Source organism: Haliotis rufescens, unplaced genomic scaffold (genome assembly GCF_023055435.1).
Source record: "Haliotis rufescens isolate VD_foot unplaced genomic scaffold, xgHalRufe1.0.p SCAF_6, whole genome shotgun sequence".
In the NCBI taxonomy this organism is placed as follows: domain Eukaryota; kingdom Metazoa; phylum Mollusca; class Gastropoda; order Lepetellida; family Haliotidae; genus Haliotis; species Haliotis rufescens.
In genome coordinates this window covers 1,524,445-1,550,926 of record NW_025964334.1, presented here as the reverse complement: position 1 = coordinate 1,550,926, position 26,482 = coordinate 1,524,445, and the positions used below count along the sequence as shown (strand labels likewise).

The window sequence follows — 26,482 nt, the reverse complement described above, 5'->3', positions numbered from 1 at the left end:
GTTAGTTGAGTTGTGTTAGTTGAGGTATATTATTTGAGTTGTGATATGTATCGTTAATCTGTAATCCATCTGCCACGCATCTCTGGTGCCCACATCCTGGTAACAAGGAGAGGTCGCCTGTGGTATCTGTGTACGATCTCTCTCACAATTGCTATAACATCATTTACATGACAGCAGTTCTAGGAGTTGTATTGTCGGAGCGCCAGACAAAGATGTATCAAGTTCTCCTCAGTTCATGAAAGTTATGCGCCTCATGTCGTTACATACTCCCCGTTAAATCACGATTTTAAGGTCACGTGATAACGTTCGCCTGGAACGAGGCCTTATAACACCCTGTGGACGAGTGAACACCGACACTTGTTGAGAAGACGTGTTCCTGCACACCAGCGAGCACCTGTTTGGTATCCTCCTGTCATTTGTCTGAGTTTTAACACAGGAGCCGCCCTAATGGCAGATGTTGGCAAGATCGAGGACAACTTCAAGGAGTACAACGATGCCTCTATCATCACGCAGGTCATGAGACGGTTCGCCCTGGGCTTGCGGGAGCTGGTGTTGGTTGCTGTTGTAGTTGGCATCGTATTGTTGTGTGTTGTGTTTGTCATTATGTTCGCTGTCACTAAATCTGACGAGGTGGCCGCTCGGGTGGAAGCACAGAGAGGACGCCAGTTTGACAACACATGTTTCACTAAAGCGTGTCTGGATGCTACCAGCTACACCCTCGACAACATGAACTTCAGTGTCAACCCCTGTGACAACTTTTATGAGTATGCGTGTGGTAACTACCGCCTTAAACGCCCCTTAGACGCAGTTAACAAAGACCACAGTCCTCTACGGGATTTATTCTACAAGAACCAACAGAAACTCAGGACACTTCTGGAAGCTCCAGCGAAGCGGAACACTGAGTGGGCGTCGGAGCGGAAGTTAAAGCATCTGTTCCAGTCGTGCATGGATGACTTCACGCTCGAGCAGTTGAAGGGGACGCCGTTCCTAGAGCAGATCTTGAAGCCTCTGGGGGGATGGTACGTCCTCGGCACGTGGGAGGCATCGACGTGGAACCTGAACGGGATTCTGAAAAAAGTCCAGTCTGACTTCTGGGTGGACGCGCTGTGGGCTCCGAGGGTGGGGCAAGATTGGAATGAACCTAAAAAAAGATCGATTGAGGTACGAATAATGAACAACATATGCGATAGTGATGGAGTGATCTGCTTATATGTCAATGTGCATAAATATATCGACAAGCATGGATCATTATCACGTATCAGGTGTGTGTTAAATAAATCTTACACTTTGTAAATCTAAAAGCGAATATCTATATGTGGCACAAGCGTAGACGATAGTGCCATGGCCATCAGTATATATTTATCTTTAACATAACTGTTTTCTTCATTTTGCTGACATTAAAGACAACGTTAATGTTGTTATTAGTTGCAGTAATAGCTATATTCAAGAACTAGATTATATTAAACTACTATGCAAGAGAAGTGCCAAGGTTCTACCGATATTTGCTTCTAATTCATGTTGTCACTTACGCCATTGTCATTATTCTGAAACAATAACATAACTTGACGAAGCCAATATCGTCCTTCACAGCGCTGACCGTGTCCTTAATAGCCTTGACCAAACTCTTCATAGAAATGAAATTGTCTCTTGACCATATTCTTCATATCCTTGACCTTGTCCTTCATAGCGTTGACCTTGTCCTTCAAAACGCTGACCTTGTCCTTCACAGCCTTGACCTTGTCCTTCATAGTCTTGACCTTGTCCTTCACTGTCTTGACCTTTTCAGATATACCCTGCTGGGACCGGGAGGTATATGAGGTGGTATTACTACACCGACCCCAGTGCCGTGAAGGTATTGTTGTTGTTGTTGTTGTTGTTGTTGTTGATGTCACCCGTATGGATCCAGAGTTATAGGTACCAGTAACCAGTAACGTCATTGATTCGTCTAGCCCTCAGTGGATTTCCTTTTAATGCCGCCGTGGTACTACTTGAATATTGTTTACTGCAGCACTAAACAACCAACAAACAATCCTGCTGTCTTTGTTGTGTTACGCTGGTTGTCTTTGTGTAACTGTTGTTGTTTTAGTGTCACAGTGATTGTGTAAGCGTTACTACGGATATTTTAGTGTTTCTGTGGTGGGTTGTTTTAGTGTAACTGTGATTGTCTTAGTGTTACTATTATTGTTTTAGTGTTACTGTGGTTGTTTTAGTGTTACCATGGTTGTTTTAGTGTTATTCTGTCAGTTAAGCAGAAAACAAACTATGTACAGGAAACCACTTTCTCCTCAAAGCAGAGATTGATATACAGCTGGGCATCCTTTAATTCTACACCCCGTCCTTCAGATTCAGAACGATTACAAGACGTTCATGCGCCGTGTGGCCAGCTTGATAATCAGGGACTCCAACATAACACTGTCTGCTCAGACACAACAGGAGAGGGTGCAACAATTTATCACGGACGCCTTCAGCGTGGAGACACACATTGCAAGGGTGGGTAAAGAATCTAACATAACTACAGCAGGGATGACAGGTCCTGGTTTGAAAGAAGAAATTCGCAAGCTTGCAAGATTCAGAATACTTTCCACAGATAAATATTGAAATTAGGAGGCTAGTGTCACATACATGTCAATCAGACAGTTATATAAGATTGCATCATTATTGCTTTGTTCTGCTTCGTTACGCGATTTAGAGCTGCCAGATGTTCACCTGTATAGTTGTATACTAACGTCACCTTTGTACGTTAAGCACACAGTGGGATCTCCGGGTTAGAACTGATCCCAAGCAATCCATGTTGGTCTTAAGAAGCGACTTATTGGCTCGGTAGGTCAGGCTTCCCTAAACGTTGATCGTTGTTCACAATATCAATCACTCGATTATTTTTAGGCCACCATAATATAGCTGGAATATTGCTGAATGCGAAGTTAAACCCAAAAAACATCACTTTTTATGGCCTATGACATGAACGAAATGAGTTTCCGTTGTTTCACGTCGTTTGCAGATCGCGTCAGGGACTCAGTGGACATCGAACCCCTACACTGACACCAACAAGATCTCGTTAGACGATCTCACTACCAGGACAAGGAATGTGGTAAGTTATCATCCCTCTCGGCTCGTCTCAATCCCCAAGTCCGACCACCATTGGGAAGAAGCCATATTGGAACTACATTCCACCACGTGACTATCACGTAGCAAACCTGGTTGCAGTCATAACCTTGAATTTTTTCTGTGAGATTTTTCTTTAAATCAAATAACGTATACTTATTTTTTGTTAATCCTTCAAAAACAGGTAATCAAAACCGCTTCCCACGTTACACGAACTACATGCAGCGGGATCTGGCGGTGTGTGTGTGTGTGTGTGTGTGTGTGTGTGTGTGTGTGTGTGTGTGTGTGTGTGTGTGTGTTATGTGTTTATGTGTCTGTCTGTGTCTGTCTGTGTCTGTGTCTGTCTGTGTGTCTCTGTGTGTCTGTCTGTGTGTCTCTGTGTGTCTGTCTGTCTGTGTCTGTGTATCTGTGTGTCTCTGTGTGTCTGTCTGTCTCTGTGTGTCTGTGTGAGATTGGGGAAGGAGGGCGAGAGATAATAGGGTCTGTTTGGCTTGTCAAGTGCACATGAATTATTAATTACCAGGTGCGCCCTTATATACACCACAACAATTCGACAAAATGTTTCAGGAGTTGTTTATTGTTACAGATTGACTGGAAACAACAGATGACGTATCTCTTCAATGATGCCGGGGTGAGCGGCAGTACCGAAGTTGCTGTGTACAATTTCAACTATCTCACACACATCGCTGACGTCATCAACAACATCAGTGCGGCTGATAGAGCGAGGTTAGGCCGTTGTACAAATACGCTTGTCTTGTTGGCGGCTTTCTTTAACCGTGGTGTAGGAGATCATACTGCATCTTCCCGAGGCAAGGGAGTTAACTGACTTAAAAGTCGAGTTTCCACCCTTGCCGAACTAAGCTGGGCTTGATCGTAGCGCCACCAGTGGTTATTCCGAGTTATAACCCTTCTAAACCTTTCCTATGGACCAGTCAGATTCCACCTTTCGTATTAAGACGATCTGATCGATAATCAAGATCTATAATGTGATAAAACGAGTCTTACATCGCGAAGTGGTGGGGGGCAGAGTTGCGTCCCCTCGAATCCCGGTTCGCCCCGATTATGTATCTAGGTTTGTCAGCATGGGTTTGTCAGAGTGCTCATGGGTCTCACCGAAGTGGTAAATGTCTGAGACCTGCATTACTTCGGGCTTTCCTCCCACATTATGCTGACACGCCATGATATAACTGTAATACTGTTAAATGCGGCGTTAAACCCAACTCACTCACTCTCACTCTTGCAATAGACAGCTTGGGGATTCCAAGACAACTAACTCACCACAGTTAGAACCTTACGTTAGTGTGCTTCTAACATAACAGTGAGTGAATAATGAACACATAATGGCATTTAGAAAGCGGTCAAATGCATCAAATGTTAAATTTGGGATAACACTTTTTCAGTAAAGTATAGATTTTCGTACACCTAATGAGACACCTGGATGGGACTCAACCCCAAAAAGTACGAGAATCTGTACTTTACTGAGAAATATTCCAGCTGTATCACGGAGGTACACATCCGGGCGTAAGATGTGACTGGTTCACGCTCTGACCGCTGGGAAACACAAACGCACCATGGGAGCAGGGTATTCACTGAGTGTTGAGATAATCCGCCACTACGTTGGGTCGGGTGGCGAGACTCGGTGACTTGGTTTCATCGTAACCAGATGGTTTCGGAAGCTGCTCATACTATCAGCCACTGGTTTCTGTAGTCCAAACTCGATTAATTACAGGCGGCGCGATATAGGTGGACTATTTATGACTATTGCTGTCAAATCTGTGAAAGGCATTAAGAAGTGATTCACAGAAGGGAGAGAATTTATGGATGTCGGCTTCATTATAATGAGGAACACAACGTTTCGGAGTATATACTTACTCCTTCACCTGAGGAGTAATCTTGTGTTCCTCATAATGAAGAAGTTGACATCCATAAATTCTCTTCCTCATTGCTATCAGGGGCGGTCAGGTAACCTCGTGGTTAAAACGTTCTTTCGTCACGCTGAAGACCCGGGTTCGATTCCCGACATGGGTACAATGTGTGAAGCCCAGCCGTGATATTGCTGGAATATTGCTAAAAGCGGCGTAAAACCATACTCACTCACTCACTCATTGCCTTCAACACTTAACTGGCACCTGTTTCAGAACACTGCACAACTACCTGATGTGGCGTGTGATGGAGATATACGTGCAGGACCTGTCCACGGAGTACGTCCACGCCAACAGAGAGGTGTACGTCGACATCACCGGCTACAGGGAGTTTCAGGGCAAGTGGAGGTACTGCTTCTACTACAGCAACGGGAGACTCCCAGACGCCATGGCGGCTCTCTTTGTGGCGGACCACTTCGCAGACCAGAACAAAGCAAAGGTTGCTGTCATGTACTTGACGCTTCTATTATTGTAGTAGTTGTAATAGTGAGTGAGTATGGTTTTACGCCGCTTTTAGCAATATTCCAGCAATATCACGGCGGGGGACACCAGAAATGGGCTTCACACATTGTACCCATGTCGGGAATCGAACCCGGGTCTTCGGCGTGACGAGCGAACGCTTTAACCACTAGGCTACCCGACCGCCCCTAGTAGTTGTAATAGTAGTAGTAGTAGTAGTAGTAGTAGTAGTAGTAGTAGTAGTAGTAGAAGTGGTGCTGGTGGTGGTAGTAGTGGCAGTAGTTGTTGTAGCAGTATTTGTTTCAGTAGTAGCAATGGTGGTAGTAGTAGTAGTAGTAGTAGTAGTAGTAGTAGTAGTAGCAGTAATAGTCAGCGAGCCTGACCCCGTTAGTCGCGCGACAAGCACAGATGCTGATCCTATTTTACCTCGGATCTTCACGGGTCTGGTGATGGAGGTAGTAGTAGTAGTAGTAGTAGTAGTAGTAGTAGTAGTAGTAGTAGTAATAGTAGTAGTAGTTGTGGGGGGGGTGGTGGTGGTGGTGGTGGTGGTGGTGGTGGTGGTGGTGGTGGTTGTAGTAGTAGTAATTGTAGTTCAAGTTGTAGTTGTGGCAGTAGTAGCGGTAGTAGTAGTAGTAGTAGTTATTGTTGTCGTTGTCGTTTACCTGTATATATTATATCAGCTGTTTCTGTCAGGTCATTGACATCACGTCAACCACCAAGCAGGCGTTGGGGGATCTACTCCGGACCACGCCCTGGCTGGACGACGAGACAAGGGCCTATGCTGAGAGCAAGGTAGGCTGGATGTCAAGACAAGGGCCTATGCTGCTAGTAAGGTAGGCTGGATGTCAAGACAAGGGCCTATGCTGCTAGTAAGGTAGGCTGGATGTCAAGACGAGGATCTATGCTGAGAGTAAGGTAGGCTGGATGTCAAGACAAGGGCCTATGCTGAGAGTAAGGTAGGCTGGATGTCAAGACAAGGGCCTATGCTGATAGTAAGGTAGGCTGGATGTCAAGACAAGGGCCTATGCTGATAGTAAGGTAGGCTGGATGTCAAGACGAGGGTCTATGCTGATAGTAAGGTAGGCGGGACGACAAGACGAGGGTCTATGCTGATAGTAAGGTAGGCTGGATGTCAAGACAAGGGCCTAGGCTGAGAGTAAGGTAGGCTGGATGACAAGACGAGGGTCTATGCTGATAGTAAGGTAGGCTGGATGTCAAGACGAGGGTCTATGCTGATAGTAAGGTAGGCTGGATGACAAGACGAGGGTCTATGCTGATAGTAATGTAGGCTGGATGTCAAGACAAGGGCCTATGCTGAGAGTAAGGTAGGCTGGATGTCAAGACGAGGGTCTATGCTGATAGTAAGGTAGGCTGGATGTCAAGACAAGGGCCTATGCTGAGTGTAAGGTAGGCTGGATGACAAGACGAGGGTCTTAGCTGAGATTATGGTAGGCTGGATGTCAAGACGAGGGCCTATGCTGATAGTAAGGTAGGCTGGATGACAAGACGATGGTCTATGCTGAGATTATGTAGGCTGGATGTCAAGACGAGGGTCTATGCTGATAGTAAGGTAGGCTGGATGTCAAGACGAGGGTCTATGCTGATAGTAAGGTAGGCTGGATGACAAGACGAGGGTCTATGCTGATAGTAAGGTAGGCTGGATGACAAGACGAGGGTCTATGCTGATAGTAAGGTAGGCTGGATGTCAAAACGAGGGCCTATGCTGATAGTAAGGTAGGCTGGATGACAAGACGAGGATCTATGCTGAGAGTAAGGTAGGCTGGATGTCAAGACGAGGGCCTATGCTGATAGTAAGGTAGGCTGGATGACAAGACGAGGTTCTATGCTGATAGTAAGGTAGGCTGGATGACAAGACGAGGGTCTATGCTGATAGTAAGGTAGTCTGGATGACAAGACGAGGGTCTATGCTGATAGTAAGGTAGGCTGGATGACAAGACGAGGGTCTATGCTGAGAGTAAGGTAGGCTGGATGACAAGACGAGGGTCTATGCTGATAGTAAGGTAGGCTGGATGACAAGACGAGGGTCTATGCTGAGAGTAAGGTAGGCTGGATGACAAGACGAGGGCCTATGCTGAGAGTAAGGTAGGCTGGATGTCAAGACGAGGGCCTATGCTGAGAGTAAGGTAGGCTGGATGACAAGACGAGGGTCTATGCTGATAGTAAGGTAGGCTGGATGTCAAGACAAGGGCCTAGGCTGAGAGTAAGGTAGGCTGGATGACAAGACGAGGGTCTATGCTGAGATTATGGTAGGCTGGATGTCAAGACGAGGGCCTATGCTGAGATTATGGTAGGCTGGATGTCAAGACGAGGTCCTATGCTGAGATTATGGTAGGCTGGATGTCAAGACGAGGGCCTATGCTGAGATTATTGTAGGCTGGATGACAAGACGAGGGCCTATGCTGAGATTATGGTAGGCTGGATGTCAAGACGAGGGCCTATGCTGAGATTATGGTAGGCTGGATGTCAAGACGAGGGCCTATGCTGAGATTATGGTAGGCTGGATGTCAAGACGAGGGCCTATGCTGAGATTATGGTAGGCTGGATGAAAAGACGAGGGTCTATGCTGAGATTATGGTAGGCTGGATGACAAGACGATGGTCTATGCTGAGAGTAAGGTAGGCTGGATGACAAGACGAGGGCCTATGCTGATAGTAAGGTAGGCTGGATGTCAAGACGAGGGCCTATGCTGATAGTAAGGTAGTCTGGATGTCAAGACGAGGGCCTATGCTGATAGTAAGGTAGTCTGGATGACAAGACGAGGGCCTATGCTGAGAGTAAGGTAGGCTGGATGTCAAGACGAGGGCCTATGCTTAGAGTAAGGTAGGCTGGATGACAAGACGAGGGTCTATGCTGATAGTAAGGTAGGCTGGATGTCAAGACGAGGGTCTATGCTGAGATTATGGTAGGCTGGATGTCAAGACGAGGGCCTATGCTGAGATTATGGTAGGCTGGATGACAAGACGATGGTCTATGCTGAGAGTAAGGTAGGCTGGATGACAAGACGAGGGCCTGTGCTGATAGTAAGGTAGCCTGGATGTCAAGACGAGGGCCTGTGCTGATAGTAAGGTAGGCTGGATGTCAAGACGAGGGTCTATGCTGAGAGTATAGTAAGCAAGTTGTCAAGATGAGGGTCTATTGTCAGTGTTAGCAAACAATATGTCGACAAAACCTTATTTGTTTGTTTTTTCAGTTCAGTGGGATATTTCACTGTATCCGACTTCACTATAATCAACTTTGTTATAACCAACTTCACTATAACTGACTGCACTGTAACCAACTTCACTATAACCGACTGCACTGTAACCAACTTCATTACATCCGGAGATAAATTGATATGTTTGAAGGTGAAGGCCACGACGTTCAAGCTCGGCTACCCTGATTATATCGTGAACCAGGACAGCGTCGACACCATCTACAACCAGGTAGTAGTAGTAGTAGTAGTAGTAGTAGTAGTAGTAGTAGTAGTAGTAGTAGTAGTAGTAGTAGTAGTAGTAGATTAAAATAAAAATGCAGCAAAGAGGGTTTGGGTGATCCTGGCACAGTCAAGCTGGTTAGGCTCATCACCAGCTCATTACCCTTGCCCCCTCTACACTTCGCCCAGGAAGCGATGCCTAGTCAAACCCACCCAGAACGTTTCGGAGAATGTGAAGACTTCCCAACGCTAGAGCCTTCTGCATTACCCAGATCGTCAGAAGGGCTGTATTCCTTGCAGCAAACCCGGGTACTCTCCCGATGTCAGTCGACAGATTGGGAGGTACTAAACCTAAGGCACCGAGAACAATGGGGAGTCGGACAACTTGGTACTAGGGATGCAAGCCTGACATTTCGAAAGCGAGGTCTGCATATTTGCCATGTTTTCCCCGAATCTTGTCAATCACATTAGTGTCAAAAGTGACAGAAAATTCAATGATATAAATGCTTTCATTGGATTTATCAAAAAGGACAAGATCAGGTTTGTTGGCCTGGATACGTCTGAGGCTGTAAATGGGCCTATTCCTAAGAATTTAGTATTTATCATTTTCCATGACGCCCTCTACATATTCTTGGTCGTACCATGGGTGGACCTCTTTGTCAAAACCACAAGCCTGGCGAAGACGGTAATAAAATGATCGAGCCACTCCTTCATGCCGCTTAAGATACTGTGTTTGTGACAAAGCTGGGCATCCACTGACAATATGTTGGACAGTCTCATTAAATTCATTACATAATCTACATTTTATATTTACATTTTCATGCAAAATCACACATTGACGGTTTCGAGTGGGAAGTGACCGGTCCTGAGCAGCAAACAGAAAGCCTTCTGTTTCACTTTGAAGGCCAGCCGACCTCACCCAGGCGAAGGACTCTGCAGGGTTGCTGAGCTTCTCAACACACTGCACATAAACTCGATGCAGTGGTCGTTCAGATAGACTCTCCTTGAAAAACTGAGTCTGGGCTGATTTGATATGCCACTTCACTTTGTTCACATTAATTTCTGTACCGTCAAGCAGTACAGAACCATCAACCTAATCAACACTGACATCGAGATTATGTCCCACATCCTTGGCTCGTTTTAGAAAACTGTGGAATGCCTTGTTTTCATCATGAGTCTTGACATGCTTCACAAGAGGATCATCAGATAAATGTGTGCAAAAGTGCACAAAACAATTCAATCATGAAGAGCCTCCACATTAATCAATCCACGCCCACCCCTCATAATTGGTGTGAGGATGTCAATGCCCTGAATTTCTTGTTTCGTCCAATCAGCAACACCAAAAGAATACGAAAGGACGGGCACAGCATAAGTATTTGTGGCTTTGACTTTATTGCGAGCGTTCAGCTATTATTATTATTATTATTATCATCATTATTATCATGTTGTAGCTGCAGATAAACGGGTCCGACTGGTTCGGGAACATCCTCCGCATCAACCAGTTCCACAAGACCCGCTGGAACAAGGAGCTCCGGGAGGGCGAGGACCGGAAGCGGTGGTACTTCCGGGCGTTTGACACCAACATGGCGGTGTGGTGGTACTGGAACCAAGTCGTGGCGCCCGCGGGGTTGCTTCAGTTCCCCTTCTACGACTTCCACATGCCCCACTTCTACACGTTTGGGTCCTTTGGGTCCCTCTTGGGACATTATGTGCTGCACATCGTTGATGAATGGGGTACGTTTCTTTGTCTTTTTGTTTGTTTTTTGTTGTTTAACGCCGCACTCAGCAATATTCCAGCTATACTGCTGTGGTCTGTAAATAATCGAGTCTGGACCAGACAACCAAGTGATTGACATCATGAGCATCAATCCACGCAATTGGGATACGGTGACATTAATCAACCAAGTCAGCGAGCCTGGTCACCCGATCTAGTTAGTCGCTAATGGGGTACGTAGATATTCGACTGAAAGGACTTGCTGTGCCTTTAGTCATTGATGAGGATGTGCAGAATTCTGTGCCTAACGTCTAGTTCGATTTCTACATTTCCCCAAATCACCATACATGGTTTGCTGGCACCAAACCTGTGCTCACGCGGCACCAAGGAGTGAATTTCTGCGACAAATGGCTCCGTGACCTTTTTTCTCCAACAATAACCTGACACCCTGTGATATATATGAAAATTGCTCAAACAGCGTTAAACCAAAGACACGCCTTCACATAACTTGACTGGGTCATTTTAAAGGTCGCACCTGGGACAAAGATGGCGAGTATATGGGCGCCAATACAGAATGGTGGACGAACGCCACCATGACGTCATACGGCGACGTCAAACAGTGCATGATCGACGCCCTCACCAACAAAACACAGGGGCCTGTGGTCAGACCTGATGGAAAGAAAGTCGATGTACGTACGTAATCATGTTGTGGGGCGTCTTATCATAACATTTGTGTGGACGTAGGTAGTAATCGTTTTGTTTGTTTGTTGCCGCACTCAGCCATTCCGCAGCTGTAAGACGCTTCAACCTCTGTACCACACAAACCACGATGACACGCATCAACCAAGTCTCCGAGCCTTTCCACCCGATCCATTAAGTCGCCTCGAACGACCAGCATGGTATGCTGGGAACCAATTAATCTAACACGGAATCCACACGGGGAGGGGGGTTTGTTGGGGGTTTGTGTTTGGTATAGAGGTTCTGGAACGGGACGAGGCGTGGCGTGGCGTGGCGTGGCGTGGCGTGGCGTGGTGTGGCGTGGCTTGGCGTGGCGTGGTGTTGTTATGTGTGGTGAGGTGTGGTGCATATTGGCACCGCAATGTGTGGTGTGTCGAGATGAAGTTTTGTTGACAGCTAAACAGCCCAAACTATGATAATACAGGCCAAGTTCACCAATTTCATAAATGTCTCACTTACGTTAACTTAATTCAAGTGTTCATATCCTGTTATGTCAGGCGAGGCACCCACCCACACATACATGATGTGGGAGGCGGTCGTCGTATTGACTACCAGTATTTAGCCGTGACGCTGCATCAACGGTGTCGGTTTCGTCATCATCAACAGTCTTCCTGTGTATGTTGTGTATTATGAAAATTGAGTTGTTTTTCTTATAGATGCCCATTAACGCCGCCGGAGTAGCAACAGAAACTATCGCCATCACTTCGGGAGTCCATCTCTCTTACAAGGTACATTCCGAACCATGGACAAATTCCCCTAATAATAGTAAGACGTTGGGTCAATTTGTAACTGTCACACATACCATTGTACGACTGACTATCTATTAGATCCAATCATTGTGGCCCGCCTCCGTGGTCTAGTGGTAGAACGTCCGCCCGGAGAACGGAAGGTTCTAGGTTCGAGCCCCGGCCGCGTCATACCAAAAGACGTTAAAAGATGGTTCTTGTTGTTACCTCGACCTCGGCATAAAGGGGTTAAAACAAGGACGGGTAGGAGCCAGTATACTGTGTCAGAGTGGGCTATGCATGTCAAACTGCGTCATGGTGTCTCAGTGGGCTGGCATTATAAAATTGGTATCAGTCCGGACAAGTACAAGCACACACTCACACACACACACACACACACACACACACACACACACACACACACACACACACACACACACACACACAGACTCTATATATAAGTGCAATAATCTTGGACGTGACGTCAAACCCCATTTCACCTCACCTCACCAAGCACTGTGTTGTGTGTTCTCCAGGCATATCAGCTGTGGCTGAGTCAGAAGGGGATGGAGAAGACTGCGCCCAATGGGAAGAATCTCAGCAATGAGAAGCTGTTCTTCATTTCATTTGCCCAGGTAAAGATCACCACCATATGGTCGTTAGTCAGATTGGGGGACAAGGTAAAGATCACCACCATATGGTCGTTAGTCAGATTGGGTGCCCAGGTAAAGATCACCACCATATGGTCGTTAGTCAGATTGGGGGACAAGGTAAAGATCACCACCATATGGTCGTTAGTCAGATTGGGTGCCCAGGTAAAGATCACCACCATATGGTCGTTAGTCAGATTGGGGGCCCAGGTAAAGATCACCACCATATGGTCGTCAGTCAGATTGTGTGCCCAGGTAAAGATCACCACCATATGGTTGTTAGTCAGATTGTGTGCCCAGGTAAAGATCACCCCCATATGGTCGTTAGTCAGATTGCGTGCCCAGGTAAAGATCACCACCATATGGTCGTTAGTCAGATTGTGTGCCCAGGTAAAGATCACCACCATATGGTTGTTAGTCAGATTGTGTGCCCAGGTAAAGATCACCACCATATGGTTGTTAGTCAGATTGTGTGCCCAGGGAAAGATCACCCCCATATGGTCGTTAGTCAGATTGTGTGCCCAGGTAAAGATCACCACCATATGGTCGTTAGTCAGATTGTGTGCCCAGGTAAAGATCACCACCATATGGTTGTTAGTCAGATTGTGTGCCCAGGTAAAGATCACCCCCATATGGTCGTTAGTCAGATTGTGTGCCCAGGTAAAGATCACCCCCATATGGTCGTTAGTCAGATTGTGTGCCCAGGTAAAGATCACCACCATATGGTCGTCAGTCAGATTGTGTGCCCAGGTAAAGATCACCACCATATGGTCGTTAGTCAGATTGTGTGCCCAGGTAAAGATCACCACCATATGGTTGTTAGTCAGATTGTGTGCCCAGGTAAAGATCACCACCATATGGTCGTTAGTCAGATTGTGTGCCCAAGTAAAGATCACCACCATATGGTCGTTAGTCAGATTGTGTGCCCTGGTAAAGATCACCACCATATGGTTGTAAGTCAGATTGTGTGCCCAGGTAAAGATCACCACCATATGGTCGTTAGTCAGATTGTGTGCCCAGGTAAAGATCACCACCATATGGTTGTTAGTCAGATTGTGTGCCCAGGTAAAGATCACCACCATATGGTCGTCAGTCAGATTGTGTGCCCAGGTAAAGATCACCACCATATGGTCGTTAGTCAGATTGTGTGCCCTGGTAAAGATCACCACCATATGGTTGTAAGTCAGATTGTGTGCCCAGGTAAAGATCACCACCATATGGTCGTTAGTCAGATTGTGTGCCCAGGTAAAGATCACCACCATATGGTTGTTAGTCAGATTGTGTGCCCAGGTAAAGATCACCACCATATGGTCGTTAGTCAGATTGTGTGCCCAGGTAAAGATCACCACCATATGGTTGTTAGTCAGATTGTGTGCCCAGGTAAAGATCACCACCATATGGTTGTTAGTCAGATTGTGTGCCCAGGTAAAGATCACCACCATATGGTTGTTAGTCAGATTGTGTGCCCAGGTAAAGATCACCACCATATGGTTGTTAGTCAGATTGTGAAACGTGGGCCCGAGGAAGATATGACCAGCCATGTGTGTAAGACGTCAACGTGCATCAAATGTATAAATTGCCAATCCATCCTAGATTTTCTGCCGAAACCGATTCAACTTGGCGTAATAGGGCTAATAGCTGTGGAAATTATATGAATAGAACACCGAAAATCAGTGACTACACAAGGTAAATAAGTCGAATGCCTGTCCTACCGGTAGCACATGCCATTCGTACAATTTACAAGCTCACGCTATCGAATACTGAAAAATACAAATCTTTCCATTAAGGGGTTTATTCTAAGTAAAAGTCGCGATGTTTCCCTTTGAAGATATAATGAAACCAAATACCCAACCTGGCAGCTTATTTCTTCAGACATCAAACAGACCAGGTATTCTCTGTTGATGGAAATAATCTAAAATGCCTGTCATCAACGATGTCAAACTGAAAGGGCTTCAACAACCATCATGTGGAGATGGTGCCAGCGTTAGGGATGAAGCTACTTCCGTTGCCATTGTTAAGAGGTTGGCTCTGGAGTTAGAGAAGGGAAGAGAAAGTGTGGAAGGGGATCTAATACCAATTACTGCAACCACTGACGAAACTGTTAATAAAAAAACATCATATGATTGTGGATGATCAACGACTCACCACACATCGCCCAGCCAGTGTAGCGAGCATCGAGGGAGTTGAGAGGAATTCTGAGGAATGAACTGGGCATAGCAACGGTTTCAGCACGCTGGGGTCGGAGGCGTCCTCCTCCTCATCAGAAACACCCCAGGCTCCTCATCTCACGTGTAAATGTATGGCGTATTAAACCAGGCACGGGTGATTGTGTGAGCGATTTGTAACCATGCCTGAGTCGCCACAATAAGACCAAACAACTGCCGCCTCCTTCGAAGAAAGCAAAGTCTGTTCCATCAGCTGACAAGGTGATGGCTCCGGTTGTCTGTTTCCGAAGGAATACGATCATTAAAGGATGTTCTGCTGAGGCACCTGCGTGAGAACATCGTGGCAGAACGTAGTGGAAAACTCACTCAAAGCCTGCAAAGCCACCAGGCTAATGCGCCGGCGCAAAAGTCTGTTTTTGTCATGGTGGCAAAGCGTGAATGTGACATTGGCTGTCCACCTTTTCCTAAACTTGAAGAAAGAACCGTCTGGCAAGCAAATGATGATGACGCTGCTTCTGCTGTGGAGGACTCTAACACCACCAGGAGGAAGCCTTCAACACCTGGGGATCGTTCGAGACCTCGGAGGGGATTATGTTGAAAAAAAAAGTAGCATCACTGCGTTTCAGTCTGGACTTCTATATTAGTATATTTATATTATCTGTCCTCTCTCTGTTGTATATATTTTACGAGAAGAAACAACAGGCCTATCATATGGATCCATACATAATATAATTCATGGCAAACTCCACATGTCCAAAGTGTGTGCCAGATGGGTCCCGAGAATGCTTACAGATGACATGAAGCTATCAAGGGTCACCATCAGTGGAACCTCGGTACAACGCCAACCCAGATGATTTTCATTTTAGGATTGTAACCAGTGATGAAACCTGGGTTTATCATTATGATCCGGAGAGCAAACAGGAGTCGATGGAATGGAAACACGCCAAAGAAGTTCAAAGCCACCAGATACACCAAGAAGGTTATGATGACCATCTTCTGGGACAGCAAAGGAGTGATTCACATCGACTACCTGCCCCATGGCACCACAATGAATGGGCAGTATTACGCCAGGTTATTGAAGCAGGTGCGCCAATCCATCAAGGTGAAACGCCGTGGAAAAATCCGTCGTGGGATTCTGCTTCACCAACGCACCAGTCCACACGAGCCGTGTTGCAATGACAGCTGTGCAAGAATGTGGCTACGAACTACTCCCTCACCCACCCTATTCTCCAGACCTAGCCCCCAGTGACTTCCACCTCTTTCCCAGGCTGATAAAACATCTCCGGGGCCGGAGATTTGAAGATGACGATGAGCTAATTGCTGCTGTGGAGGGTTGGTTAGGGTACAAGCATGTTGACTTCTACCGATCGGGCATCAGTGACTGGCAAACTAGGTGGAACAAGTGTGTGGAGTTGGGAGGGGACTATGTTGAAAAATAAAATTGTAACAATCCAATTCTTTTACTTTTTTCTGTGTGAGGCTCAAGACTTTTTGATATCCCCTCGTACATATGCTGTGTTGAGCATGCCCCGCGGTGACGTGGAATTTTGCTCTATAGTAGTAGTAGTCATGGTAGTAGCAGTAGTAGTAGTAGTAGTAGTAGTAGTAGAAGTGGTAGTAGTAGTAGTAGTAGTAGTAGAAGTGGTAGTAGTAGTAGTAGTAGTAGTAGTAGTAGTAGTAGTAGTAGTAGTAGTAGTAGTAGTAGAAGTGGTAGTAGTAGTAGTAGTAGTAGTAGTAGTAGTAGTAGTCTGTCATAGTTAGGGTCATAGTTTTCTGCCATCCCTCGTATATGTTTTCTCTTATTTATTTACTCTATGCGTTTTAAGATAAAGCAACAAAACTCTTTCCATATCCAGTAGAAATCTCTGAAAAGAGCAGAGTCGATTCTACGATTGCGACTATATCATGAGCATGTGTTTATGAATCACTATCTAACAGTCATGATACCAGTTGTTCGCGAAAAGGTGAGAGTATCCTGCCCCACCGGTGGCACCCGTCACAAACACATGTACAGGCAAGTCAATTTGGAAATTTTTCAGTCTTGAACCTTCCCCGTGTTTCAGATGTACTGCTATAACACAGACAACGAGCTGATGTACCGGAGGCTGCGGTTCGGGTACTACCTGCTGGGAGACACGAGGTAGGGGGTATTTGTAACAACACGATTGGGTTATCTATTCTTTAAGAGCAACGTGGAAGAATTTATCAGAGAGAAACTCTACAGCAGATGGAACCTGGGATGCTCGCAGTCATACGCATCTACATCCTATCGTTATGCGCCGCTTTAAACTTATGTAAAGTGGTGTAGCCCTTTACAATGAAAGTCAGTCGTCTCCCCATCTCTTTAAAATTAATAGTATATGTAGCAAACATATTGACGTCTCATAGATGAATGGATGGATGGACGGACGGACGGACGGATGGATGGATGGATGGATGGAGAGATAGAGAGATAGATGGATAATTTTGTGTTAATTTATTTTCCAGGGTGAACACAGCTTTGGGTCAACTCAGAGAATTCAGTCAAACATTTGGCTGCGGCCCAACATCAAACATGAATCCGCCTAACAAGTGCACCCTGTATTGACGCCAGACATGACCCTCCATCCACCCATCCATCCACCCAGCCCCTCCCTGACAAGTGCATCCTGTACTTACGTCACACATGACCCTCCATCCACCCACCCATCCACCCACCCCCTCCCTGACAAGTGCGACCTGTACTGACGTCACTCATGACCCTCCAACCACCCACCATCCACCCGACCCCTCCCTGACAAGTGCACCCTGTATTGACGTCACTCATGACCCCCAACCCCACCCCTCCTTGACAAGTGCATCCTGTACTTACGTCACACATGACCCTCAAACCACCCACCCACCCCCTAACAGGTGCACCCTGTACAGACGTGTTTTGACGTTGATACGGAGTTATATACGTCATCGGGACGTCACGATGCCTCAGTCTGACGTCATCACAACAATCTATTCGCGGAGTTGTACAACATCTCAGGAGTCGTGCTATACACGTGATCACTCTAGTGTCTGTACAACAATGTACAGTGCGCACTACTTATCAAATAGTATACAACAACAGCCATCTGCAATAACCTCCACATCTACGCGGAAAGACTATAATGAACCCTGTATGCATGATAAAGACCACATGGCCGCGGTCTATCTGTGATCATGGTGCTGCTGGTGTTATCACTGCCTTGTCGGCACTGACTTCGAGGGAGATCATGGTTCACCATATACACAAATATGTAATGTTGTACATAAAAATGTATTTATTTCTTGATTCTTCTGTATTTGTATATCGTCAAATTAAAAAAAACATTTTTCTAATTATGTTTTGCCGATTTATTTTAAACATTATTACATCAGATATGTACTGGCCAGACTCTTCAGTTTGACAACATAGGCGTTTCACAACATGCACCTGACAGAGGTGTTGGGATATTTACCTTTGATCTCATGAAATATTTATTCTAGCACGTTACGTATGTGGATATTAAAGTGTACATCACACAGACATCACGTGACTTACACACGCCCCCTAGCGAATAATTGATATCGAATGTCTAATGTTCGTTATTCAACATATGCAGAATAGCGGCCCTAGATTCGTCAAGGGGGTCACGTTACACCCGTACTATTCTCTCCAGTGACCTCGGTGTGATGGGTTTTAGAGTTACAGTAAACAGCCGACCAGCAACGAATCTTCTAGCTGTGATAATCCTGATTTCTCTACAGGAGGTCGTTACACATCAATCCATGGATTGTTCAATGTTAAGATAGATAGTTCGTATGACCCCACTTGGTGTCATTATGACAGGGATTAAAATGAAAGCTACAGTGATAATCACACCTATAACATAAGTTATTTTGTTTTGTTGTAACAAGGAAGCATCCACATAATAAATGATAACAAACGATTGGGACATTCAAAGCATCTTTCCGTTTGGTATCTCGCACGTTCTAGAATAACAATAACATTACTCGATGACAATCGGACGAATCAACAGACATGGTTGTCCCCACAGCAGCTTGTAAATGATGATATTTTCACTGCTTGCCAAATATTAATCTTAAATTGCAAGGCGCATCTTTGATAAGGAAATTACTGTCTCCGTGAATATAAATATTTACGTCTATATCAATGATTGGTAGATGGCATGTGATAATAATAATATTAACATGCGCATTAATAATGCGACAAAGTCACACCTTAAAGCATCCTCAAAGCGCTATACGTAGAACGCCTCTTTTATACCTTAAATATAGTTATAAAATGTAAGAGAGGGTGTATTAAGTATTAGATTATTTTGTTAAACTCACTTAATACAGTTTAATTAATTTGATTAATGGAGTGCCCACTATTACTTACTAGGTGTACATGTCATCTGTCAGCTGGTTGATTCAGACAGACAGACAGACATTTATTCAATATAAGGCAACTGGCCCCAAATACATCAGCATAGCAGAGATATGACCATCTGCACAAATGAAACGTTATACATAACACACAGAGAAATAAATGTGTATTAACACCAAGAATAATTGGAGGAAGAGTATTTCTTATTTGATTTACCTTCCGCAGGAACACACTTATGTTGTGCAATATTTCATAATCTTGTGATGAAATCAGGTTGATGAAAGAGCGTTTGGTTGGGTGGTTATATATTTACCCAATAAGTTATTTCTTTAGATATTATAAAGTTCAAACACAAACAAAATATGCAATTCATCTTCAATAACATATTTTCCCTTACTGGGATATTATGAACAACAGCGTCTTTCTTCATTTGGAGTAGAATAGAGTCCTCCTGTATTTTCTGCAGTGTTTAAGTTGCTGCATCTGAAGCGTGATAAAATCGTTCTAAGATGAGATGGCTGAGGAATATGTTAGTATGGTTCAGTGTAGACTAACATCTAGTCTCTGAAATGAACATATCGTACATAAAAAAACAGTTGTTCAGTTATCTTAATAAAAATATAATAAAAAGGAGCCCAGTGACTCTCTTCATACTGCAGTGATCTAGACTTGCCAAACATTATAGACTTGCATGGGCTGTATTTGATATATATTTGTATCAGGGTCTGTAAGACAGACTAGGTTCAGTGTTTAAAAGTGATTAAAACTGTTTATAAGAGTATGGGTCTGATAGGTTGTTGCCTTTGCCGCACCAGGTTTGCTGTAAATTATAAAAGAGTCTCTGCTTGTATCTGTTTGCCTACTGCCTGGGATGTCCATGCAAACCGAAAAATCCAAATTTAGATACAATGTTGTTAACATGGGTGGCCCGCGTAGTCCTGTCAGTATCGCCCAACGCAGTGAAGATTCAAGATTCATGGTATGCTGAATCACATTTAAGAAGTTACCAGACAATAAATACATACACCGCGATTTTTGTTTTCTTTTGGTATTGAAATACAGTAAAAAAAAAATTCAAGTATACTTGATACATGCCTCATAGTGACGCATTCATCTTATCACAACTATGAGGTCAATTTCAGGTTAGACTGAAGCACCCAATTAGTTTAGTTGCGTGTGTGTTCCGTTTCATGAACAAATGTCGCATGTCAAATAAAAAGTAACAGGTGCTTCATAATCAGATCCACAAAGAACCTCATATAGTTAAAAAAAAGTTTGTTTTGGAAATTTGGGCTAAATTTATGATTCCGGTTTGGCAACAATTCGACAGACGCTCTACTGAAATTCATCATACAAAACGCCCATTTTGTGCCATCTACTTTTTTAGATGTACAGGTAGGGTAAATTATGTCAATGTTGGCCACTGTATGCAACTGTATACATAGTGTTGGTGTAGGAATTTTGGACTTTTTCAAGGCATAGTTAGATGGGGTTTACATGACTAACCGACACCCTGTATCAGGTGCCTTGATCTTCTAGCTTTGTAGGGGTGAAGTTGGCGTATTGTGCAATTCTCTTGACAACTGATCCTTACAGGATCCATATTAAGGAAAGATTGTGTTGATATCCATGGCACCCAAAGCTATTAAATGTATTTCATTCCAACTTTCCTCCTATTACGGACAAAACGTTTCGCATACACACCACGTGACTTCTATACGCCCCGGGGTCAAGAGGTCACCCTCAACGTAGACGGAATAGTGAACGGTGATTCGACAAGGAGATCTCCTTTCCCATATTCTATTGTCTTCACTTGCACGGGAAACTGTGTAAATATGCATGCTGTACGCACGCTCTCCGTGGGTGATGTCCAGAGTATACATTGTATCAGCATATTGGAGGTAAGTACTGACTGGCCCTGAAACACTACACGTCCGAGTGTTACATTGTTACACGGGGCGCCCTGTGTCGAGGGTCGTTGTAACCGAGACATTGTTGTAAGAGACGGCTACAATGTACACTTGCCATCACATCCACATCAGCCTATCAATGCTTACTACACTGGTAACCAGATATAAGTGTCTTCATCCGATTATAATTGATGAAGTGATATATTTCTAACATGTTGCAATGACAAGCTACTTGCTATGGAAGGCAAGAAAACACAAGAAACACGCGATTTGAAGACATATAATGAATGTATATTTTACATTTTTCATTTTATTGATTCTTTTATTGTTTATTTGTAACAACTGCCGATTCAAAAGCACTCACAATGATACAACTATATATAAATACAACAGTATGATATGTGCATTACTGCATGCACCCACAGAGTACGTCCTACTTGTTAATGTAATAGAAGAAGCACGTTCCAAACAAGCTCGGAGAAAACATGCATATGATGGTTGGATTAAATATTTATTGACAAAGATATAAACATATGTAAATAAACATCGTGTTGAAGATAGAAATGATCTGCACATACATTGTGTTTAACTTGGTTAACGCTCTCACTGTCTCTCAACAAGACACGACATGATCTGTACATCTGTATGTAAGAGAGGGAGACGATATACAGTTCCATGAGATATAGATGTCCTGTTCTTGGCGAGTACCAACTTATAACACTTCTTCACGTGTCATTTGCCCCGTGTTTCCTGTTGCTAATTGTTCCCAGTGAATCCCCTTGCTGGGTCGTGGTCATCCTGCCAGCTGTATCCACGGGAGGTCAATCAGTATAGGCCGCACTTGTTAGAAGGGTTCAGCCTGGAGGTGGCGGAACACTTGAAGGCTTTGTTAAACTCGTCAAGTTGACTGACAGCCAGGTTCACTCTGACAAAATTAAAAACACAATATAATGTATAATGTATTCAGTAATGAAATATTCATAGGTATAGACGCCCCAAAAAGACAATCAAAAAGAGACCTGAAAGTAACGTTGAAGACCAAATAGATTTGTGAGTTGGAGTCGGGGATGTTTGTAAACCACCAAGGTTACAGGAATAAGGTTACAGTTAGAAAAGTTTTTTTAACTTGAAACAACTATTTGGATAATTGACAGCACATTTACGTCAGCCTAACCCAGTTCTGCAGAATACACCCATCGACCACAATGACCCCATCTAGAACATACTGCCAACTATTGAACATCCTGGCCCCATCTAGAACATACTGCCAACTATTGAACATCCTGGCCCCATCTAGAACATACTGCCAACTATTGAACATCCTGGCCCCATCTAGAACATACTGACAACTATTGAACACCATGACCCCATCTAGATAATACTGACAACTATTGACCACAATGACCCCATCTAGAACATACTGCCAACTATTGAACATCCTGGCCCCATCTAGAACATACTGCCAACTATTGAACATCCTGGCCCCATCTAGAACATACTGCCAACTATTGAACACCATGACCCCATCTAGAACATACTGACAACTATTGAACATCATGACCCCATCTATAACATACTGCCAACTATTGAACATCATGACCCCATCTAGAACATACTGACAACTATTGACCACAATGACCCCATCCAGAACATACTGCCAACTATTGACCACAATGACCCCATATAGAGCATACTGCCAACTATTGAACACCATGACCCCATATAGAGCATACTGCCAACTATTGACCACAATGACCCCATATAGAGCATACTGCCAACTATTGACCATAATGACCCCATATAGAGCATACTGCCAACTATTGAACACCATGACCCCATCTAGAACATACTGCCAACTATTGACCACAATGACCCCATCTAGAACATACTGCCAACTATTGACCACAATGACCCCATATAGAACATACTGCCAACTATTGAACATCATGACCCCATCTAGAACTTGCCAACTATTGACCACAATGACCCAATCTAGAACACAATGTCCACTATTGAACACCATGACTCCCCAAGTAAGTACACTGTCCAACATTGAACACCATGACCCCGAGTAAACACACCGTCATTTGTTGAACATCATGACCCCAAGTAAAGACACCATCAACTGATGAACACAATGACCCCCAATAGAATAAACTGTCCACAATTGAATAACAACGGACACTATTTGAACATATTGTCAACTACTGGACACAATGACCACTATAGTTTCCACTATGTGTAGCAATGACCACTATTTGAATATATTGTCCACAATTTAACACAATGACCCTATTGATCATATTATCTTCCATGAATATAATGGCCCATACTTTAGCATATTGTCCACAAATGAACTAAGAGAGCCTATTGGACATATCGTCCACTATTGAACTTACTGTCCGATATTAAACATATTGCTGGATAATGAATCCGAGGGCCACTATTTGAACATACTGGTGTCTATTGTACAGGAGGGCCACTATTTGAACATACTGGTGTCTATTGTACAGGAGGGTCACTATTTGAACATACTGGTGTCTATTGTACAGGAGGGCCACTATTTGAACATACTGGTGTCTATTGTACAGGAGGGTCACTATTTGAACATACTGGTGTCTATTGTACAGGAGGGTCACTATTTGAACATACTGGTGTCTATTGTACAGGAGGGTCACTATTTTAACATACTGGTGTCTATTGTACAGGAGGGCCACTATTTAAACAAACTGGGGTCTATTGTACAGGAGGGTCACTATTTGAACATACTGGTGTCTATTGTACAGGAGGGCCACTATTTGAACATACTGGTGTCTATTGTACAGGAGGGCCACTATTTGAACATACTGGTGTCTATTGTACAGGAGGGTCACCATTTGAACATACTGGTGTCTATTGTACAGGAGGGCCACTATTTGAACATACTGGTGTCTATTGTACAGGAGGGTCACTATTTGAACATACTGGTGTCTATTGTACAGGAGGGTCACTATTTGAACATACTGGTGTCTATTGTACAGGAGGGCCACCATTTGAACATACCGGTGTCTATTGTACAGGAGGGTCACTATTTGAACATACTGGTGTCTATTGTACAGGAGGGCCACTATTTGAACATATTTTCCGCTATATAACATGATGGTCACTATTGAAACACATGGAATCATCCTTCAATATAACAATTCCCCATTTGAAAACTGCCGCTATTGGATACACACAAATCAATGTTTGGAGATGTTGTCCTTTATTGGGGTCAATGGCCACTATTTGAACATATAGTCCGCTATTGAACACTAAGATCGCAATTTGAATTTATGTCCGCATTCAACAGAGGCACACCTATTTGATCACACTGCCCTCTATAGAACAGGAGGGCCACTATTTGAACACAGATTCAGCTATAGAACAGAAGGGCCCTTATTTTAACACAAATTCACCTATAGAACAGAAGGGCCACTATTTTAACACAAATTCACCTATAGAACTGAAGGCCAATGTTTGAACACAAATCCCCTATAGAACAGGAGGGACACTATTTGCACATATATATTTTCCGCTATTGAACAAGGGGCACTTTTTGAACACTGATTCAGCTATAGAACAGGAGGGCCCCTATTTGAACGTATTGTCGACTGTTGAAGAGGAGGGCCCCTATTTGAACGTATCCGTTGTCCGCTACTGGAGCACGGTGTTGTGGGGGTGACGACCTACTTGTAATCCTCTCTGATCCTGCTGGTGTACCGGGCCTGGCGGTAAGCAAGCGAACTGTCGCGGTTAAAACAGTATGTCTGGAAAATAATCGGTTGCACATGTTGTTATTTACCCCTCGAGATAAAAACACTGATCCAAACGCTGAATACGTATGAAATGAAATTATAAATGTATGCGAGTTATGTAATCTCAAGAACATTGAACTATGACCTCGTTGGGCACTTTATCAGATATTTGATCAATTCAAGGAGTCATTAGTTGTATTTTCAAAGATTTTGAATACATTCATGTTTGTATTTACTAGGGGCACGGGTGGGCCACTCGTCAAAGGCGCCGCAATTCTCTGCTCGTGGATTCGAATACCGGTTCCACCCATGTATATTTTTGGTTTGTCATCACCATACCCCGCGCGGCGGCAAACCAAACTCACTCACTATAAACTTACCTGAGCATATGAAATGAAGAAGAGCTGTTCGTTGGTAAAACCTTGACCCGAGGGAGCTAACTTCTCCACGCCATGTGTCGCCTCCCACTTTTGATAGGCCTGGGTGAGAATGGACGCCATCATCACTCAATACGTAAACCAATGAGTTATCAGCATGTTCCACGTGTAGAAATTGTTGTTATTGTTGTTATTATCATTATTATTATTTAAGGCCGAATCAGCACTATTTCAGCTCTATGACAGAGGTCTGGATCAGTCAGTGTAAATATGATACAATGACCGATCCCTGAGCATTATACAATAAATGGTCCCTACATCCGGGGACAGTTTGACGTAGTCAGTCCATCATGGCCGCACAGGAAGTACACTTAAAGGCGGACTAGTATGCGGCCAAGAGGCAGCCCCAGCAAGTTTGATTTTGACTTCTGTGTCTGCCTCTCTCATTTGACCGCTATCACTTTGTCTCATCTGATTTATTGCATTTCAGATTTGGAAAATTGATAACAAAAATCATTCGACGATAACAGAAGATAAGTATATATAAGAATTTATTACCTGGCATATGTAATATTTAATTGTGGATTTAATGCCTGAAAATACTTTAAAAACTGATCACAATAACATAGAGTTTGAACACTTTCAGTCGGGCATTATTAAAATTGAAAGAAATTGAAATATAATTTGGTTTGTTGTTATTTTTCTATCTCAAACTGTGCTGGATATGTTCGAGGAAACCCATGTTATGCTCACGTTATAGGCAAGTCGTACACCCGTAACCTGTGCTATGTTATCAGTGGCTGTCCTCGCGGAGTGTATGGGAAACTGTAAAACGAAAATAATTCTAAATGCACAATACTTATATGTCTGTGTACACAACACACAAAGTTGGACATACAATGAATAAATGAGTGAGTGAATATGATTTAACGTCGTTTTAAGACATATATTCCATCAACGTCGCGGCTGGGGACACTAGAAATGGGCTGCACACGGTGTAACCATCTGGGGAATCGAACCCGGGTCTTCGGCGTGACGAACGCACGCTTTAACCACTAGGCTACCCTCACCGCCCCGCTGGACATACAAAATGTACCTGGTAGCGATGTAGCCTGTAAAGAAAAAATCGAACG

The 26,482-nt window shown here is 44.0% G+C and overlaps 2 protein-coding genes across 2 annotated transcripts in view; one reads left to right on the top strand and one right to left on the bottom strand.

The window, feature by feature from the left end:
* Positions 1–343: 343 nt before the first annotated feature.
* On the top strand, positions 344–18,256 carry LOC124116833 (endothelin-converting enzyme homolog). Its single transcript, XM_046478373.2, has 14 exons — positions 344–1,161; positions 1,787–1,852; positions 2,344–2,490; positions 2,999–3,088; positions 3,689–3,828; positions 5,241–5,463; positions 6,177–6,275; positions 8,849–8,926; positions 10,368–10,650; positions 11,159–11,319; positions 12,025–12,096; positions 12,630–12,728; positions 16,972–17,048; positions 17,396–18,256. Exons 1-14 carry the CDS (start codon positions 448–450, stop codon positions 17,493–17,495), a joined length of 2,349 nt encoding a protein of 782 aa, XP_046334329.2. The 5' UTR covers positions 344–447; the 3' UTR covers positions 17,496–18,256.
* Positions 18,257–21,688: 3,432 nt separating this feature from the next.
* The window catches only part of LOC124116853 (endothelin-converting enzyme-like 1), a 33,280-nt gene continuing 28,486 nt past the window's right edge, over positions 21,689–26,482 (bottom strand). Inside the window, exons 11-14 of the mRNA XM_046478426.2 lie at positions 26,103–26,174; positions 25,353–25,451; positions 24,908–24,984; positions 21,689–22,121 (exon numbers count right to left, since the gene is read on the bottom strand). Coding sequence (XP_046334382.1) covers positions 22,022–22,121; positions 24,908–24,984; positions 25,353–25,451; positions 26,103–26,174 — 348 coding nt within the window. The 3' untranslated portion in view covers positions 21,689–22,021. The remainder of the gene's footprint in view (positions 22,122–24,907; positions 24,985–25,352; positions 25,452–26,102; positions 26,175–26,482) is intronic.